The sequence below is a fragment of the Macaca nemestrina genome, chromosome 9, assembly GCF_043159975.1.
Source record: "Macaca nemestrina isolate mMacNem1 chromosome 9, mMacNem.hap1, whole genome shotgun sequence".
In the NCBI taxonomy this organism is placed as follows: Eukaryota; Metazoa; Chordata; class Mammalia; order Primates; family Cercopithecidae; genus Macaca; species Macaca nemestrina.
This window is the reverse complement of record NC_092133.1, coordinates 70738578-70760680: the sequence shown is the minus strand read 5'-3', so window position 1 is coordinate 70760680 and position 22103 is coordinate 70738578. Positions and strand designations below refer to the sequence as shown.

At 35.7% G+C, this 22103-nt stretch overlaps 2 protein-coding genes across 10 annotated transcripts in view; both read right to left on the bottom strand.

Annotated features, from left to right (window-relative positions):
- Positions 1 to 22103, bottom strand: part of LOC105466223 (adenosine kinase) — a 567753-nt gene that overhangs the window by 326693 nt on the left and 218957 nt on the right. The gene's annotated exons all lie outside the window — the stretch shown is intronic.
- The window catches only part of LOC105465999 (small ribosomal subunit protein uS2-like), a 56820-nt gene continuing 46584 nt past the window's right edge, over positions 11868 to 22103 (bottom strand). Inside the window, exon 3 of the mRNA XM_011714730.2 lies at positions 11868 to 21414. Within this exon, the coding sequence (XP_011713032.2) occupies positions 20452 to 21360 (909 nt within the window). The 5' untranslated portion in view covers positions 21361 to 21414 and the 3' untranslated portion in view covers positions 11868 to 20451. The remainder of the gene's footprint in view (positions 21415 to 22103) is intronic.

Below are 22103 nucleotides of genomic sequence, written 5' to 3'. Positions count from 1 at the left end.
ACAGTATGGAGCTTCCTAAAAGAAATATTAAAAATTAAATTAACAAACAATCAAGCAACCTCAATTCTGGGTATACAGTCAAAAGAATTCAAAGCAGGATCTCAAAGAGATATTTGCATGTCCATGTTCACTGCAGCAATATTCATAAATGCCAAGAGGTACAAGCAATCCACACGTCCATCAACAATTAAAGGATAAAGAGACAAAAGAAGGAAATCCCGTCACATGCTACAACATACATGAACATCAAGGACTTGCTAAGTTAAATAAGATCTGTCACAAAAAAGACACATATTGTGTGATTCCATTCATAGGAAGTAGCTGAAGTAGTCAAAATCATAGAAACGTAAGTAGAAAGTTGGTTACCAAGGACTTGAGGGAGGGAAGTCGGAGAATTAGAGTTTAGCGGGTACAGAGTTTCAGTGTTGCAAGATGAAAAAGTTCTAGAAGTCAACTATGTAACAACATACATATACTAATTGGTACATTTAAAAATGGTTAAGATGGTAAAGTTAATGTTATGGTTTTTATTACATAAAAGAGAATGTATGTGTATGTATATACGTGTGTGTGTGTGTGAGTGAGTGCGTGTGTATATATATATTTTCTTGCCTCGAACTCCTGAATTCAACAGATCCTACCAGCTCAGTCTTCTGAGTAGTCGGGACTACAGGTGAAAGCCACCTCACTCAGCCATATATATTCTTTTAGTATAGATACTATACTATATACATACATTAGAATGTATATATAATTTTGTGTTTGCTAATTTTATAAAAAGAAACACAGAAAAAATAAACTAGAAATGAAAAATGATTTTCTATGAGAGTGACTGGGAAAGGAGTAGAGGAATAGGAATAGAAGAGTTCTCTGAATATAGCATTACATTCAAATTTGACTTCTGAAACATGAAAATTTTGCATTTTCAAATAATAAAATTTAATTTGAATTTCAAATTCCATTAGAAGAAAAACAAATTATGAAGTTGAATATAACAAGAATGAAAAATCAAAGAAGGTATCAAATTGTAACATAAGTACATAGAAAAAATAATGTAAATAATTTTTCAGTATGCTCTTATGACAATACAGTCTTGATGGAATATATTATAAGGAACAAAAACAACAAATAAACTTTATTTAGTAGGTTTATTATTGGTTATGTTATTGGTTAAACTATTTTGTGTGTACTGTAGGATAGAGCAAATGAATATAAAGTTGATGTTGTTGGGAACTAGGTTTGCTGAACAGGATAAGGAAAATACAAATATGAAATGGGGAAAGGGAAGAAGGTTCTATGCAAGAAACCTGAGGGATGCTATCTTAACCATTATCAATTAGCATTATCAATAAACCCATAAACCTTATGATGTGATGCAATGGGAAATACACAGTGTCACTTACGTACTATTATTGCCTAAAATAATGAGAATAAGTCCACAAGGTGGCACATATTACAATCAACTGGGTTGGACTCTTAAAAGAAGAAAATGCCTTGACCAAAAAGATGAGAGGAAAGTATATTAAAGAAATAGTACTAATACATGTAATGTGTGATTCTTATTGGATCCTGGACTGAGAATAAAATTAAACAGCTATCAAGGACACTATCAGAATAACTGCTACATCTGGAATCTTGATCATACATCAGAAAACAGTACCAATGCTTAATTTTTTGAATAAGGAATAAATACTTCAAAATGATTCTGAGGAAAATACACACACATATATTTATTTAAAGAGAGAACACAAATGTGTTGAAATGTTAACAATTGGTGGATCAATGTGAAGGGTACAGAAAAGTTCATTTTACTATTCTGTAAGTTAGAAAATGTTCAAAATTAAAAGGTGGGACAAACATACTGTAGCTAAATCATTCCTTTAAAGAATAACAATAATTTAAACTTAATTTATTCCATTTTGGATATTATCACTCCATTTATCAAAATGAGTAAATAACATGAAGTAGTTAATATTATAAAATGTCTCAGTATAAATGCCTAACTTAAAATACTTTATTCTACAATTAATGAAAGTATAAATTTAACAGAGAATTTCTAGGTGTTATTAAACTTAGTGAAAGTATAAATTTAGAAAATTTCTGTGTTATTCTATAATTTACTTTTATTTATCTATAAGGTATGATTAAATGATCAATCATGTCTATAATATATAGCAAAATAAATAAAACCAGAGCCAATAGCAACTTTTACTACGATTACTTAAATAATTTGTCATCAAAATAATAGCAAACTTTGTTCAGTGAAAAGAAAGTCATTATTATATAATTTAGCCTAGTTATAATCAGAGAGTCTACATGTTCAAACTACAGTCTGAAATAAGGGCTATATCTTTTTTATTTATTTATTTATTTATTTATATTATACTTTAAGTTCTAGGGTACATGTGGATAACGTGCAGGTTTGTTACATATGTATACCTGTGCCATGTTGGCGTGCTGCAACTCATGGTCAGGCTTAAACCTGATTTACTAACTACTCCATAATCAGGATTTAAATGAATTGAAATATTTCCATTACAAATAAATATTATTTGAACCTGCGAGGCAAAAATTCATAAATAGTAGAAATATTCAGCAGCTTTGCTATCCTTTTAGTATCGAATATTTCAACATGGGAAACTGCCTGACATTCTATTTCTGGTATTCAGATATTGACAAAATGTGAGAACTTTGCTTTTGATCACTGATTTCCACTCAAAAGTCATTCTAAAACCAGAGTTTAACCAGCCTAAAAATACAGGTTTTTAACAGCCATTAAAAAAAAAAAGAAGCCATGTTAACTGCTTCAAAGCATTTAATAATCTGAGTAAAGATGTTATAACTGAGAATGAAATAGATTTTTAAAAATCACTTTAGGAAAATTTAATAAGTAATTTGCAAAGATTTCTGTTAAAATTTTAGTACATCTGTAAACATCTAAAACACAATGTTTCACCAACATGTAACTAATCTATTTCTTACCATTTTGATACTCAATCAACACACATTTAATGCATGTCTGCCAGGGAATAAAAAGATAAAAATGATGATATTCCTAATACAAAGTCACAACTACTAGATTTTGATTCTCCAGGATGGAGATTCAACCTTGTTTATAACCTTTGATTATGTTCCTTCTTTTAGCTAAAATAAACTGCCCACCTTCCCTTGGTTCATAAATGTACAGTACACCTTAAAAACTTTAACTTCTGCTCTGGCCATAAGTGATTAGCAGGGTCTAGAATTACTATTGCACTCTAAACTAGAAAACCAAAAGGAAACACCTACAGAATTTTCAGACATTGAATAACAGGCATGGTAGGACTATGATCTCTGATACGAAAGAAACAAGGTGTGCCCTGACATCATGCAGGCTCTCTGCCAGGAGGTAAGTTCTACACCATGGAGAGGGAGAAAGAAGGCAAACAGAGCCTGGCATTCTCACTAAAATGAGGGGACAGAGATAAGTATTCAAGGAGAGCCAGAAGACTAGAAATTGTAAAAAAGATTTTCAGAGAAGAATGAGTTGAAATCTACAGAGTAACCCTTGAGGCTATGGCTGGATACCAACCTGTGTATGTTTAAGGAATATATGTAAAATCATAAGGAATCCACATGAATGCTCTAGAATTAAAAGTAAGTTAATCAAGGTCTCAGACCTTAAAATGAATATACAAAAATCTAATGTAGTTCTATAAATTTTCAAAGAAGAGTTGAAAATTAAAATTAAGAAAACAATATTTATAATACCACCAAAATTGAAATATGTAGAAACACATCTAACCAAATATGTGCAAGACATATACGCAGAATACTACGAAAGATTGCTGAGGAAAAAAAAAACAATTTATATAAACAAAGAGCTATATTACATACACAGGTTTGAAAACTCAATATTCTTAAGACATTAATTCTCCCCAAATTGATTCATAAGTTCAATGAAATCCCAACCAAACTCTCAATGGATTTTTGAGGATATCAAAAAGTTGATTCTATAATCAATATTAAAGTCAAAGGAACTAGAATAGCTAAAGACTAGGAGGTATGTGGGTGTGAGAAAAACTAACACTGCTAAAAGTCAATTTCTTCAAATATAAAATGTGGGTAACATAACCTATGATCTTTTAAGGATGTAGTAAGAATTAGAAATTTACAAACAAGGCAGGTAGCAGTGGCTCACGCCTGTAATCCCAACACTTTGGGAGGCCGAGGCAGGCAGATCACCTGAGGTCAGGAGTTCAAGACCAGCCTGATCAAAATGGAGAAACTCCGTCTCTAAAAATACAAAAAATTAGCCAAGCGTGGTGGTGCATGCCTGTAATCCCAGCTACTCAGAAAGCTGAGGTAAGAAGAATCACTCGAACCTGGGAGGGCAGAGGTTGCGGTGAGCCGAGATTGCGCCATTGCACTTCAGCCTGGGCAATAAGAGTGAAACTCCCTTCAAAAAATAAAAATAAAAAAAAAGAAAGAAAACTAAATAAATAAAAAATAAATAAAAAGAAATTGACTAATAACCCATGCATTGTAGTACAGTATGGGGTTTCTATTATTATATTTGCATCACTTTTATACAAAGACGGAAAGGGCTCTCATTATACTTTAATAATTATACCTAACTGGAGGAATAGGAAAACCACAGCCATTATTGGTAACTTCAGATAAATACTTCAATTAGTTTAACTTAAACAGCAATAGTAAAAAAGCATATTACTAGAAAATACCATGAGAGAGATTAATTGCAGTGGAGGGGAGGGGATGAGGAAAGGCCTCCAAAGACAGGTAGCAGCATCAACTGGTCTTTGAAGGACAAGTATGATCTTCCAAAATGGTTACAAACTAGAAAGAAAAAAGAGTTGTACAGCATACAGTACATGCCTCCTTTCCTATGTTAGAAATTTTATCATGGTGCCCCTAGGATGACAGAAAATCCACTTATTAAATAATTAGTTTCAGCCAAAAGTGTTTATTTCCTAACAATTGTGTACCTGTTAGGCACTGCAAAATTCTCAAACCTTGGAATCAGACTGGTAACCATCACCCTCATTTGTTTCACACTGATTTGGGGGCAGTATTTGTTTTTTATCACAGAAATCGTCAAAGATCCAGTTTTGCAGAGTATAATGCCACCAAAAGGAATGTAGTAATCTAATGTTAAAACTGAAATACCAAGCTGGGTGCAGTGGCTCACACCTGTAATCCCAGCACTTTGGAAGGCCAAGGTGGGTGGATCATGAGGTCAGGAGTTCAAGACCAGCCTGACCAACATGGTGAAACCCCATCTCTACTAAAAATACGATAATTACCTGGGCATGGTGGCATGCACCTGTAATCCCAGCTACTCAGGAGGCTGAAGCAGGAGAATTGCTTGAACTCGGGAGGCGGAGGTTGCAGTGAGCCAGGATCATGCCACTGCACTCCAGCCTGGGTGACACAGCGAGACTCTATCTCAAACAAAACAAAACAAAACAAAACAAAAACTGAAATATCTAGAGCTAGTGGTTCATGCTGTGTCTGATAGATGTCACTGTGTTTACCTTGAAATTCTGAAATACCCTGAAGACTCTCTGTGTGTTTGCTACAGCACCCTAAGGGGACTTAGTGCACAGATTGGGAAACAAGAATATAGTATTAACAAAAACAATGAAAAATAGAAATAAAAGACTATTAGGAGTATAGTGACAGAGCAACTATATGGGAGGGAAGAGACAATTGGGAAAGGTAGATGTAGGTCAGGTCATTAAATACCACTTCAAGAAATTTAGGCAACATTCTGAGGGTAGAAAGCAACACATGAAGGTTTTCGAGCAAAGAGTATGATGAGAAGAGATGATGGTTCATTAAGGTAAGGAACCAGAAGGAAAAAATTTACAATTGAATTTAAATAAGGCCTAAATAAATGACATATTAAACTTCATAACAAGAGTCTTTAACAACATATGGAAAGATTTCTATTAATATTAACTTTACCTTCAGGGCAGATTTCCCTTTTATTACCTAAATGCAATATTTAGGACAATATAACTGACAATGATGCCCAAGAGGCAGTCACTTCTGAGATAATGCCATATGCTTTAATTCAATTCATAATAGAATGATGAAGAATGACACCTAGATACTAAAAGAGTTGCAAGAAAAGACAAAGACATGAAATTTTATACAGAAAACTCAATGAGGCATCTCAGAAAAACTGTAAAGCACAACTAAAAGAAATTAAACGTCAAAACTGAGAAATAGCAACAAGCAGACTGCAAAGGATGATGAGGAAATCAAAACTGAAATAGATTGATTAGGAAAATATCAAATATCACATAACTTACAGGATAAATTCTCAGATGATTACAATACCACCAAGTGAGACAGGGTAAAACACAAGATTTTCATAAATATTAATAATTCATTCTCACTGAATAACTAGTATGTTATGCTTCTTTCCTTAAAAAACTGCTCCATTGCCCCTGCTGGCAAGTATCCTATGAATAAAAATCAATTTCTAATAATCCTGTTCTTTCCCCTAAATAGTTCTATTGTTATTTTTGTTAGTAAATATCTGTTAACATTCTCAGAACAGATTTGGGGAATATTAGGCCTAGCAGAAAAAAATAAACGTTAGACTCAGATATATAAGTTCATCCAGCCATGTGCTGGTAAACAAGCTACTCTTTCAGAGATTATGTTTCTTGTGGAATTATTGTGAGGACTGAATAGGATAATGTAAGCAAAGTGTTCAAGGCACTGCCTATTGCAGAATACAGATGACGATGACAACAGTGCCCTGATACTATGATAAAATGAAGAATTTTTAGTGTATATTCATTCAATTCATTCCACCAATATTTGTTGCTCACCTATTATTTGTTGGACATTATTGTAATTAATAATGGATAAAGAAGTCTTCTCTATCTCTTTTGTAGGCTTCTTTCCTTCTTCCCATCCCTTAGCATTTCTCAGGCCTGGATTCCCAGGTTACCTACAATTCTTACCCTACATACTTTCTCTGGATATGATCTAATCTACTCTCATGGTTTCAATTATCATCTATATGCTGAGACCCCCTCATTTTTAGCTTATACTTGTCTTCATATGACTGATCTGAATATCCAAATACCTACTCAACCCTATTTTGCCTATTGACACATTTTTACTCCTGCCTCTATTAACACCACTTTAGTACAGGCCACCATCTACTCTCAATTAGACTACTATAAAAGTCTATTTTAAAAAAATTTATTGAGATATATTCATATAACCATACAATTTGCCACTTTAAAATGTACAATTCAGTTGTTTCCTGTTTATTCACATAGCTGTGCAACCATCAGCACTAACTCCAGAACATTTTCATTATCTCAAAAAGAAACCTCTACCCAATGGATATCATTTCCCATTCTGTCACTTCATCCTCCCAACCATGCAACCATTTGCAAAAGCTTCTTAAATCATCTCCCTGTTTTTAGTTCTGTTTTTCTCCAATCCACTGCATTTTGAGTGCTCTTTGTAAGATGTCCTTCAATCGTTACCTAAGTATCTTAAGCAAGGTTCAACATAAACAACTTTATGATTGAACCATTAACTTCCTCTCCAAGTTCATCCTAAGCATTAACACTCTTGAATGCAATGTTCCAGTACACTGAATACTTCCTTCTGTTTCTGTTTGTTCTTTCTAGCTTCCTACTTAGGTTTCAGGTTTCACTTACTTAGACAAGGTTGTCCTAAACTCTGTTCTGTATGCCCATTGTCATTTATTTTTTATTTTTTTGAGACAGAGTCTTACTCTGTCACCCAGGCTGGAGAGCAGTGGTGCGATCTCGACTCACCGCAAACCTCTGCCTTCCAGGTTCAAGCAATTCTCCTACCCCAGCCTCCCGAGTAGCTGGGATTACAGGCACACGCCATCATGCCCAGCTAATATTTGCATTTTTAATAGAGATGGGGTTCCACCACGTTGGCCAGGCTGGTCTCGAACTCCTGACCTCAAGTGATCCATTCGCCTTGGCCTCCCAAAGTGCTGGGATTACAGGTGTGAACAACTGTGCCCAGTCTATATGCCTGTGTTTTATGTTGCCTCAACAAACTGTATCATTCCTATCATAGAATTAATTCCACTTAAAGGTAATTTGCTGTTCAAGACTGTTTTCTTGGCTTCTTTAAAAGAGTTGTAGGGTGTGTTTCCAAATCTAGAAGAGTGCCTGCTACATTCTATGCAATTAAATAACTGTCAAATAAGTGAACAGGAAAGCCAGGATTCTATCTTCTTAAAACTTACAATTTAAGGGTACATAAAGCTTACATACAAGATATGTTACTATTTATTACAAGAGATTATATATATAATAGGAATTACTGCAGCACATGCAAGTAGCACCTAACTCAGTCTTTGCAGAGTGGCCAAAGAAGACTTCCTAAGATAAATATGAGAAACTTTATCCAAGCTGACACTTAACTACAACGGAGATCTGGACACACTACCCCAAAATATGGCACTTGATATACTGAAAATTTTAAGCTGAAGGAATTTGAGAACAGCAGGTGCAGGAAGGACTTTCTGATTTCCTCTGAAGCAAATCATAAGACCATGCATGTGAGAGGATGTTTACTATATGCAGAAAAAAAGAACATCCTTATCTCAGAAGATGGAAGGACATGAGATGAATCTAAGCAAACAGGTCTTGCTAAGGTCCCCTCAGTTTACTACTCTTATTTCATATCCCTTTCTCTCCTATTGCCTTTCCCTTCCACTCTTCATAAAACCTAATATAAAAATGCCCAGGTTTAACTGTTTCTTCAAGTCTTCATTTCCCTCCATGTTACATAAAACTTAGAATATAAATTAGTGTATTTAATTTTTGTTAATTTGTCTTTTGTTACAAGGGTCTTACAGCAGAGAACTTAGAAGGAAAATATTTTTCCTCCCTCACAACTACAAATAGGAATTAGGGGATATATGAGGCTTATGTGGGATAGCTAATTTTCAGAGGAAGAATAATGGCAGAGAGGCCGAGAAAGAGAGAAAGAAAGAAAGAGAGAGAGAGAGAGACTGACTATTGGAATTAGAAAACTAAAAGTTCAGTATTCCAAAACGTCTTAGAACCAAAATGCATATAATCTCTTACTCAAATCTGTATTCTAAAGACACAGTATTTCCTAAAGTACAGAAGAAAAGTATGCTGAATATACTCTATCTGGAGGTATCATTAACAATATAACCAGTAATAAAGGTTAAAGGTTCAGCATAGAATCTGGCATAAGGTTGGCAGAGAGTAAATTTTATTTATTATTATTACTGTTGTAATTATTGTAGCAGTATCACTAACACTGTTATTGTTACTTCTATGTCAAACTGTTAGATATCTAGAACACTAAGAAGGAGTATGAATCTTATTTTCTAAGCTTTGTTAGTCTGCTTGAAGTCCAAGGGCCCCTATCATTGCAGGGTATATGCGGCGGGGTGGGCGGGGGGGAATCCAATGAACATCCTGAAATTTTAAGGAAACTTTGATGTGTTTTTCAAGAGAGGATTCACAGATTTCATTAGATGACTAACAGGGTCTAGGCCACTACACCAAGGGGAGGTGAGGGAAGAGTGTAGGCAGAACCCAGATATAGCCAGTGAGGGAGCCTTTTTCTTTTCAAGAAAAAGAGCAAAAAGATTATAGAACTGCATCAAATTAAACAAGAAACTCATTTAATCCAAAGCTATTTACCAAAATTTAAAAATCCTATTATCTTATAATTTTAAAAAAATTATATTACTGAAACTTTCACTCAATTTCTTAAGATTAACAGAAATGGGTTACAAAATAGCATGGACTTATTCCAAAGCTCTCCAAAACTAGGGATAAAAAAAATAACACAGCAGCTGGTATGGTGTTACAATAGGTGTCAAATTTTTATTCAATGTGACTTTCATCAAAACAAAAGAATAGGCTGTACATAAAATAAGAAAGAAAAATCACCAAGGAAGTTTATTGTGGTAACTTAAAACCAGGACAGAACGGTGAGAAAGGGCCAGGTGCGGTGGCTCACACCTGCAATCCCAGCATTTTGGGAGGCTGAGGCAGGCAGATGGCTTGAGCTCAGAAGTTCAAGACCAGCCTGGGCAACGTGGTAAAACCACATCTCTAGAAAAAATAAAACATTAGGCAGGCATGGTGGTGTGTACCTGTAGTTCCAGCTACTCAGGAGGCTGAGGTGAGAGGATTGCTTGAGCCTAGGAGGTAGAGGTTGCAGTGAGCTGAGATTGCATCACTTGCACTCCAGCCTGGGTGACAGAGTGAGACTGTGTCTCAAAAAAAAAAAAAAAAAAAAAGAGAGAGAGAGAGAAAAAAAAGAAAAAGAAAAAGAAAGGTGAGGAAACGAAGAGATCTGTAGACATAAGAATCTTTAGACATAAGTGATCTTTAGACATAAGAATGTCATGGCCGGGCGCGGTGGCTCAAGCCTGTAATCCCAGCACTTTGGGAGGCCGAGGCGGGCGGATCACGAGGTCAGGAGATTGAGACCATCCTGGCTGACACGGTGAAACCCCGTCTCTACTAAAAAATACAAAAAACTAGCCGGGCGAGGTGGCGGGCGCCTGTAGTCCCAGCTACTGGGGAGGCTGAGGCAGGAGAATGGCGTGAACCCGGGAGGCGGAGCTTGCAGTGAGCTGAAATCCGGCCACTGCACTCCAGCCTGGGCGGCAGAGCGAGACTCCGTCTCAAAAAAAAAAAAAAAAAAAAAAAAAAAAAAAGAATGTCACTCAAATGCATCTGCCCAGAAATTCTACAAAATCCACAGAGAAGCATGCCAACTAATAACCAAAGAATAAGAAAAGAATTGAGAAAATCCTTCTCCTTTACTATTTCTAGTACACACTTTATAAAAAGCAAAATCCCTCAAGGCAGTAAACATCTGCCCATCAACACTTATCAGCAGCAACATCAAAAACATAAGGCAAAGGTCAAGTCAAAGTTTATTGACGATGATGAACTATGACAGCCTCTATTAAATTACCCCTTCCTTCAAGGTGTGTGTGATCAAAGCAGCAAAGATATTTTCACTCAGTCACATAACAAGCCATTTGTTGAGATTGAAACATCTGGTCAATATCTCCTAACACTGCAATTTCATGCACAGTTAGCATTAGGGCACATTTCTTCTACTCTTCTTCCAGGGTCCATAAGGGTGGCACATATGGCTGATCATTTCATTCAAAAAAGATTCAATTCAAGGCATTACACACAATCGTCTGTGCTTTATGGTGTTTTAAGTCTACCTGCCATAGTATTCCATCATCATTGCTGACTGCTGTTCTCTTCCACTATAAAAGCCTGCAAATATGACAGAGCACTTAAAGCTTAACAGCTTTCCTCTACCGGAGTTAGCAAGCATTTAAGGCAAAGGAATCTATAAAGCGGCAGGTCGTTTTCTATTGTCAAGAACTCCCATTACATGAAACTATTTACCATTTTATTTACCATTTAGCAAAAATCTAGTACAGATTAGAAAAGTAATTTTTAAAGTCAAATCAAATACTTAACTTTCTGCTTGACAGATCTATCAAAGTACACTCTTTTGGCTATAATTTTAAGTTATAATAAACAATTTGAAAACAATATCATAAAACATTTAAAAACTTAATATTAACATATATTAACAGATTTTTTTTAACTTGACAAAGAACGATTCTATACCAGAGAAAATCAGAATGTTACAATTTTATCAGTCCCATACACTGAAAATTTTCCACTTGAAATTCATGCATTTGTTGTCATGGTAACAGAGCCCTTTCTTAAACACTTACAGTAGTAAACTTGAACTCACACCATAGATTTCTCTTTTTCCCTTTCTTCCTTTAGTATGATACCTTCAAAAGAAAAACAGGGTGAGGGTGTAGGACAACTTTAAAGCTATTGCTTCATATTTCCTTTGACACGTATCCCTGACAGGTAGTATGACTATCTGAGTATAATTATTTTCTGAAATTTAAGATTTTGCCTAGAAGCTAATAGCTAAATGAAGATTTTTTTTTTTTTTTTTGAGACAGAGTCTCACTCTGTCACCTAGGCTGGAGTGCGGTCGCGCGATCTCGGCTCACTGCAACCTTTGCCTTCTGGGTTCAAGCGATTCTCCTGCCTCAGCCTCCCGAGTAGCTGGGACTACAGGCACGTGTCACCACGCCTGGCTAATTTTTTGCATTTTTAGTAGAGACAGGGTTTCACCATGTTAACCAGGATGGTCTCAATCTCCTGACCTTGTGATCCACCCGTCTCAGCCTCCCAAAGTGCTGGGGTTACAGGTGTGAGCCACCGCTCCCGCAGAAGAACTATTCTTTTTGTGATAAAGAAACACAACCACCTTACAATAAGGAACATGCAATGACTGATTAAGGAAAGCGAGTATCAAAATACCAAGGTTAAATTAAAATCTAAATTAGGTACAATGTCCAGGACTGCTACTTCAGCATATAATATAAATATTTTGTTTGTTCATTTGTTCATTAATTGAGTCAGTCAATCCAATCTAATGATATTTATAAAGATAGTTCTAAGGGTCAGGTACCATCCTGTTACTTAACCACAAACTTGAACAAGTCAGACTGGTCCTTATTTTCATGGAGATTCCACACAAAATAAAATGCAAAGCAAAGCAAACAAAAACATTACACAGAAATAAAATGTATAATTGTAAGAAATGCTATGAAGAAAAAAATGTTTGAGAAAGACAATGAGTGGGAGTGGGGCAAAGAAGTAACCAATTATTTTTTTAGAGATGGAATCTCACTCTGTCACTCAGAATGGAGTGCAGTGGTACAATCATAGCTCACTGTAACCTTGAACTCCTGGGCTCAAGTGATCCTCCCTGCCTCAGCCTCCTGTGTAGCTAGGACTACATGTGCAAGCCATCACACTCAGCTAATTCTTCAATTTTTCAGAGATCAGGTCTCGCTATGTTGCCAAGGCTGGTCTCTATCTCCTGGCCTCAAGTGATCCTCCTGCCTCAGCCTCCCAAGTAGCTGGGATTAAAGGCACTCAGCTAAAATCTATTTTAAATAGACAAAAGGACATTTAAACTGAGACATGAAATATGCAAATGAGCTGACTGGGTAAAGAGTGACCTTAGGGTTAGGGGAAGTTTCCAGAGGGAGGAGCAATGCAAACCATCTGAGGCAGGAAAAACTTTGGCATATTAAAACAATTTAACACCAGTATGGCTAGAGCTCAGGGAGATGAAAATCGTTAGCAAAATATGCAGGTTCTAGATTGTGCGGGCCTTGTTGGTTATATTAAGAAGGATGAATTTTATTCAGTATACCACTGAAGGATTTTAATCAAGAAGGTGAAATTATCAAACATAAAGTAAGATCACTTTTGCTACTGTGTATAACTGGATTGGAGAGGCAACAAGACCAGTTAGAATAGTGTTATGCACATACCACATCCAGTCCATTTGAAAAGCCTGTCCTCAAACTATTTCCAGATTTCAACCACTTTTCATGAACTCCACTGCTACCACCCATCCAAGTTACCATAACTGCTTGCCTAGACTTTTGCAATGATTTCCTAACCTCTCTGCTTCCATCCTTGACTCCATGCACATAGAGCTGTCCTTTTTAAATGCAAGCCGGAGTATGTCACTCCTTTGTTCAAAACCCTACAATGCTTCCAACAGCACTCACTAAAAAGCAAAAATCTTTATAATAGTCTATGAGGCCCTACAAGTTCAAGCCACTTCCCTTCACCTTCTATTGCCTAACTTCATTGTCTACTATTCTCCATTACTCTGCTCCAACCACTGTGAACTCTCTACAGGATTTTAAACAATTTTTAAAATTTTTATTTTATTTTAGAGATGGGATCTTGCTATGTTGTCCAGGCTACATTTGAACTCCTGGGCTCAAGCAATCCTTGCATCTTAGCCTCCTGAGCAGCTAGGACTACAGAAGCACACCACCGCACCCAGTCCCTACTGGATTTTGAAACACACCAAACATGCTCTCCTTTAGCAAATGCCAACCCCTTTACTGAACTGGATTTCCCCCAGAAAGCCATATGGATCCTCACTCATCTTGAAAGTCTTTACCCAAATCTCACCTTCTCAATAAAACTATTTAACATTGTAAAGTGTTCCTTCTGTTCCAACATTCCCTATGTCACAAACACTCTTCTAATGCATCCCGGAATCTGGCATCATAAGTATTGGATAAACTGTATCTTAAAAGATCAATGGAAAGAAATTATAGTATTATTTCAATAGATACCAAAAATTTATTCTGGTGATATTCAAAACATACCACTAAAACAACATAATTATACAAGAAGAAAATTATACTAAAATAAATATTAGCTATTTGTGTTATTGTAGGATACATATTATCACTGCTATTTTTAAACTGTTATGGCCTATATAATTACATCCTAAAATTAAATAAAGGCCTAAAATATGAAAAAAGGTAAAGCACAATATCACAATCTGCAAAAGATATGGAAAAATTAAAAAATAAACATCTGCTTTCTTTTTTTGAAGCAGAATCTCACTCAAGTGCATTGGCATGGTCATAGCTCACTGTAACCTCAAACTGCTGGGCTCAAGGGATCCTCCCACCTCAGTCTCTCATAGTGCTGGGATTACAGGTGTGAGCCACTGCTCCCAGCCCAAATATGTAGTTTCTGATTATTATGGGAAGTGATTCAATCTTCATTATAAACCTATGAGGTAGATACATGATCTCCATTTCATAGATTGAAAAAAAACAAAAACAAAAACTGAGGCACAGAAAGACTAAATAACCATCCTGGGGTTTGATTTGAGACACTTCAACCCCAAAGCTCAAGTGTGACTATTCTATACTAGTCACTGAAGAGGATCAGTAAAAAAATTATTACAAACAGTTGTGAGATAAAGTAAACTCCTAAGTGCCCCAACCTACTGAATAGACGTCTATGGGTTAAGGAGGTCCCAGAAAAACTTTAAAAATGAAGTTTCCTGGCCTTGATGAGATAGGAGGTTCGTCACGTCTTCCTCTTCCTCACTACCTGTCATTAGACTTTTTTTTCCTACGAGTTAAACAAAAACCAGCCCTGGAAAAGAAAGAATGGAAAATTCTTCCACTGGCCAACTGCCTGATGTTGTGGCCAGATTTCCCTCCCTTTTCATGGTTTCGACATGACTGCTGACCAACTTACAAAGCAATCCTTCCTGATAAGTGACAATTGACCATGGACTGGTCAGTTTACAGAGAATGTGCACCAAGCACCTTTGAGTCCTAAGTCTCACCTTTGATGTATAGAGTCTGATTTTACTGCATTTTTAATGTTAAGTCTCCATTCCAAAGCGAACATGGGACACACGTAACATGTTATGTTTGCTCATCATGCATACATGTGACCCCTTTCATGAATATTCATAGCTCCTCCTATAACCTGTTAAACATGTATGCAGCTAACCCAGTTAGTATAAAACTCCTCTCTCACCCATCCTCTTTGAAATGCCTACTTTTGATCTAATCCAGAGGCTGCGCTTCCCAGCCTACAGGTTGTAACCCTTCTCAGAAATAAAGTTCTCTTTTCCAGATTTACAGATCTCATGATTTTTAAGTTGACGCAGTAAGGAGAGTTTGGTCAGATGTCCAGTTACTAAAACATATGCTTTAAAAATCTTCTCAGATACCAACAATAACGTATTAGAAAAACAGTAAGGAAAATGTTCTATATACAATAGCAGAAAGAAAACCAAACAAACAAAAAACCTACACCTGAACATAGTGATTAATCTCAGCATCATTAAAAGCGGAACAACCAGATGTGATGGCTCACAGATGAGATAAAATGGAAATGATGGAGCATCACTTTAAGAAGATTCTTGCCTAAAGAAATGAAACCTGAGTTTAACCAAATCTCTAGCTCTAACTCTCAGCAAATACTAAATATGAAGCAACTAACCAAATTCAGAAAGTGAGATATTCTCCTGAAAAAATAACCCAATTTCTCTTTTTAAAAAAGGTAAATGACAGTAAAGAAAAAAAGAAAGAAAGAAAGAAAGAAAGAAAGAAAGAAAGAAAGAAAGAGAGAGAGACAGACAGAGAGAAAGACAAGAGAGAGAGAAAAGCAGTAATAATAAAAGACACAAGGTACAAATACAGTGTTTGAATTCTTCTTTAGATGTTGATTCAAATAAACTTACTGTAAAAGGCTATTTTTGAAACAATTATGAAATGCGAATCTAAATTGGATATTAATAACATTAAGAAATTACCACTGTGAATAATATGATGGTGGGTTTTTTGAGACAATTCTCAGGCAATCTGGAGAATTTGAGGATGAAATAAGACATCTGGGACTTGTTTCATAGGAGAGGTACTTAAATCAAGTTTGGCAACTGTAAATAATTACTGAAGCTAGATAGCTGGATAACAGGAACATGGAGTTCATTATACCTATTATTCTTTCTCTGTGTATGTTTGAAATTTTTGATAATAAAAAGCTATGAAATAAAAAATTAAAATGAAAATCTTGATATATGATAAAAAAACAAAAATTTACCCTAAAAATGTTATTTCTTCCCAAAGAACCTACAAAGTCCAGTGTGATATTTTGAAAATATCAATATGATTTTTAAATTCACGTGGAAGAATAATAAGAAAGTACCTACCTTCTGAAATAGATGAGTAATAATGATGGGATTAAGGGAGCAGTTTACTACGAGGTATTAAAAATGTATTATTTGTTAATTGCTTTTGAAACAATTTGGTACTAATACAGAGCTCAACAGAAAAATACAGAGTTCAAACACAGACCAAGTACCTATGGCAATATAGTATTAAAATAAAGGTGATTTTTTTTTTTAGATGGAAATGAGGGAATTAGTACATTAAGCTGGCATAAAGATAGAACCATTTTCAGGGAAAAAAAGAAAAGTTTCTCCTGTCACACTTTAACCAAAAAATCTTTAACCAAAAGTGTAAAAACAACAACAGCAGCAGCAACAAAAACCCCATACAAATGAAAAAACAAACCAAAACAAAACAGAACTCATAAAGGTATTAGAAAATTCAACCACTTATTTTAATAACAGACAAAGATTTCCTAACTATGGCACATACACTGAATACTACAAAGAAAAATACTGATAGCTTAGACTTTGACATAAAGTAAAGATACCATAAAATCTTTGAAGAAGCCCCCTTTGCCACTCTCCTGGTGCTGCTGAGGTAGCATCAGCAGTTAAAAAAAAAAAATGGCTCTTGCCATTCCGGCCTCCCTTGTCTGACTCTAATAAGATACTACAGCTTTGAGCCTGCCTATCGGCCAAGTGTAAATAGGTACTAACAACTGTATCATGGTCCAAAATGCTCATTGTGAAGACAGGTGAATCAAATGACAATTTCCCAGGCATATCCACATTTCTGGAGAGTCCATATTTTAGCCTGCCTACACCCATTCTTGCATAACTACAATTTTTTTAAAAGAGCAATGATATAAACACTAACAAACAAGAAACATATATATTCTCTAGAAGAATGGCAAATGAAAATAATGAGAAACCATTTTTTATAATTTGACAGGCAAAGTTGTCATTTTTATATGAAAAAAAGCAAAAGTCAATATCACTTATGGGGATGGTAATGCATCTTTTTTTAAAAAATCTGGCAACAGACATCTACAAACAATATTGGTAATTAAGTTTTCATAGGATAATTAAAATGAATAGAGTTCTTTCACAAAAAAGATTTATATGCAGAAAGTGTAAGGGGAGTCTGATTCATACCTCAATTATAACATCATCAAAATAAAAGTATTACTGAGCACCCACAATAAAATTAGGCACTTGTTAATCCAAGAGACTCTTATTATATCTAAAAGTACTCTGTGAGGCAATACAAGCACAAAGTCATCAGAAGTTCATAGCTCTAGTGGAGGAGTAAGCATGAAAACAAAATACAAGCAGTGTTATAACAAAGGTACGAACAAAATACTTGGAAAGCACCAAAGAATATGGTGCATAATGTAAAGGTCAAAGAGTAAATGACAGATACGCTGGTTCTTGAAGTTTGAAGATTTTACCAGGCTGAAAACAAGAAAAATAAACTAAAGTGAATTATAAATAGAGAAACTCATACGCACAAAAATACAGAGACATGGGCAGGCTTTCTCTGAATTTAGTAAAAGATGGGGCCCATAATAGCATATTTTATGAAGGACTAACTGTGCATGACAATGACAAGCAGGCTGGGATCAGAGAGTTACATGATAAATCTGTATTTCAGAAAGACAATTAGGCAACAGTGTACGGAAAACTAACCAAAAAATGGGAGATAATTCTCCCTGGGTCTCTGAAAATTATGATCATGTAAAACTCATATCCACCAGCGAGGTTCCCAATGCTTACAGACTATTTTCTTGTTTAGTAGTGATATTGACAAATGAGACATTTTACATTTGTAGGATATGCATAATTTAAGGAACAAAAACTCTGCAAATGATCAATGTATCATGGTAAAAAATATCACATATGGGTAAAATCTATTTGAAGGGTAAAACAGCCCAATAAATATATATTCTTTATTTATCAGCTTCTTAAGACATAATTCACATACTACACAATTCATCCCTTTGAAGTGTACAGTTCAATGGTGTTTAGTATATTTCGAGTTGTACAGGCATCACCACATCAATTTTAGAACATTTTTCAACAGCCCCCAAAAAAACCAGTTCACTCTTGAGTCACCACTTGCAAAAATCTCATCCTCACAAGTCCTAGGCAAACACTAATTTATTTTCTGTCTCTAAAAATATGCATGTTCAGGCCACTTCTCAGACACGGAATCATAAAACATGTGTGCTTTTATGACTGGCTTCTTTCATTTAGCATGATATTTTCAAAATTTGCCCATGTTGTAACATGTATCAGTACTGCATTTCTTTTTTGTCAAATGATATTCTATTGTATGGATATTCCAAATTTTGTTTATTCACTTATCAGTTAGTAACACACTTGGGGTGTTTCCATGTTTAGGCTATTATACATAATGCTGCTATAAACATTTGTGCAAACATTTTCATTTGTCTTGTGTATACACCTAGGAGCAGAATTGCTGTGTGTGGCAACTCTATGTTCAAATATTTAAGGAACTGCAAGATTCTTTTCCAAAAAGGCTACACCATTTAACATTCCCACCAGCAATGGCTTAGGGTTCTCCAAATCCTTGTCAAAACTTCTGTTCTTCTGATTATACCCATCATCCTAGCAGGAGTGAAACGGTATCTCATTGTAGTTTTGATTTTAATATACCTGACAGCTAATTAAGTTGAGAATCTTTTCATGTGCTCCTTAGTCATTTGTATATCTTCTTTTGGGAAACTGCCTATTCAGATATTCTGCCCATTTTTAAAAGTGAGTTATTTGTCTTTTCATCATTATTGAGTCTAAATAATTCTTTATATATTCAAGATAAAATAGATATGTGAGTGCAATTTTCTCCCATTCTGTGGGTTGTCTTTTCACTTTCTTGATGGTGTCCTTTAAAGCACAAAAGTTTCAAAACTTGACAAAATCTAATTTATGTATTCTTTTCTCTTATTGGTCATGCACGTGACCTATCTAAGAATCATTTGCCAGCCCATATCCTATGCCCGGTCATAAACATGTATCCCTATGTCTTCTTCTAATGGTTGCAGTTTTAATTCTTACAGCTAAGTCTTTAATTCATTTTGAGTTAATTTTTACATATGAGATAGGGGTCCAGCTTTTTTTTTCCATATGGATGGGCAGGTGTTCTAGTACCCTTCATTGAAAAGACTATTCTTTATGCCATGGCACACTTATAGAAAGACAGGTTACCATAAATGTGAAGGTTTATTTCTGTTCTCAATTCTATACCATTAATAGATATGTCTATCATTATGCCAGAACTACATATTGGTATGGCTTCATCATACGTTTTTTAATTGGGAAGTGAGAAACACAATTTTGGTCTTTTTCAAGATTGTTTTGGCTATACTGGGTCCCTTGAATTTCCATATTAATTTTAAGAGCAGCTTGTCAAATTGTGCAAAGAATTTAGCTGTGATTTTAGTAGGAAATTTAAATTTATTTTAGATCAATTTGGGGGAGAACTGCCATCCTAAAAATATTAAATCTTTTCAAAATATCAACATTTAATGTCTTTCCATTTAGTTTCCTTTAATGTCTTTCAATGTTATATAGTTTTTAGAGTATAAGTTTCACACTTCTGTTGTTATATTTATACTTAAGTACATTATTTCTTTTTAAGATATTTAAATGAAATTGTTTCATAACTTCATTTTCAGTTTGTCCACTAATACTGTGCAAAAATCCAATAGATTTTTCTATCTTGGTATTTTATCTGTCAACCTAGCTGAATGCATTACTTTTTTTTTTTTTTTAAGAAATTGATGTTTATTTTCCATCAACCTTATTTCCATGTTGCTTAAGAGTGTGTGCAAGAACAGCTTAAGATCTTTCAGTGGTTGCTCCTACCCATTCAATGGCCTGAGCACTGGGAGCTGCGGACCAGCCTTCTGTGGCAGGCTGAGCGCTCCAGTCTTCAGTAGGGAACTGATGAATAGGTGCAGAGGGTACCTGCACACCTTCAGACCAGTCTGCAACCTCAGGCTGAGTAGCAGTTAACTCAGGAGCTGGAGCAGTCCATTCACCCTGAAATTCCTCCTTGGTCACAGCCTTTTCAGCAGCAGTCTGCTCTGCTTTTTCAATCTCTTCAGGATCTCTGTAGAGATCAGGCATGAACTTCAATGGGTGTTCATGGGAAATGGTGCCACACACACGCAAAACTTCCTGGGCCGGCATCCACCACAGCAAACCCACTGAGTGAGCTCCCTTTTTGTTGCATGGAATGGCAATGTCCACATAGTGCAGAGAAGAATCTGTGTTACACAAATCAGTGGTAGATAGGTTAACATAACATGCCTCTGTGACAGGTTGGTTGTCAGACCTGGGGTTAGTAACCACAAGAAGCCGTGGCTCCTGGAAGGCTGCCTGGATGTGGTTAGTGAAGATTCCAGGAGTGAAGTGGCCAGCAACTGGAGTGGCTCCAGTGGCAGCAGCAAACTTCAGCACAGCCCTCTGGCCAATATTCCTGGAGGATAATCTAACACTGACATCAGCAGGGTTTTCATTGGCAACAATGGCACGAGCTGCCAGCAAAAGCTTCTCCCAGGTCCTCTTCAGATTTATGATGTGGATGCCATCACTTTTCCTCATAGAGATGTACTGTTCCATCTGGAAGCCAAGATTGGTACCATCTAAGCGGGTTCCTGCTGCAAGGAACTTAAGGACATCCTCCTCCTTCATTTGCAGGACATCCTCCTCCTTCATTTGCAGGACATCAAGGGCTCCGGACATGGTGAAAAGTTTCGCTTTAAGCTATGATGGGAATCCAGAACGCCATATGGACCCCTATGTGGGTAGTGTGAAAAGTCATTTATTACCTCTAATAGATTTTTAGGGGACTCCTTAAGATTTTTGTTTTGTATATAAGATCATGTTATCTACAAACAGATACAGTTTTACTATTTCCTTTCCAATATAAAAGCCTTTTATTTATCCAGTTAAAGTGTATGATTCAATGATTTTAGGTATAATCATACTTGTGTAACCATCATCGCAAATAATTTTAGAACATTTTCTCACCCTAAGAAGAAACCTTGTACCCATTAACAATTACTCCTAAATCTTCCCATCTTCTTCCAATCCTAGACTGATTTCTCCAACATGTTTCCAACATGTAAACATAGCGCACTTTAATTTTTCCTTTCCAAACCCCGAAGTTGCAGTAGCTAGTACATACTTATAAATGATTTCATTGAAAACTGATCTTTCATCATAATGTGTTGTTTGAAAAGGAAATATCATGATTAAAAACACAGGAGATGATAAGTAAAGATATCCTGAAACTAACAGTATAAATACATGTCCACAATAAAAACTGCAAAAGCCTACTTTGAACTCACCGTAAAATTATTCTACGTAATCCAAAATATTCATCAAAAGTATACTCTAGCCTGGGTGCAGTGGCTCACATCAGTAATCCCAGCACTTTTGAAGGCCAAGGCAGAAGGATCACTTGAGCCCAGGAGTTCAAGACC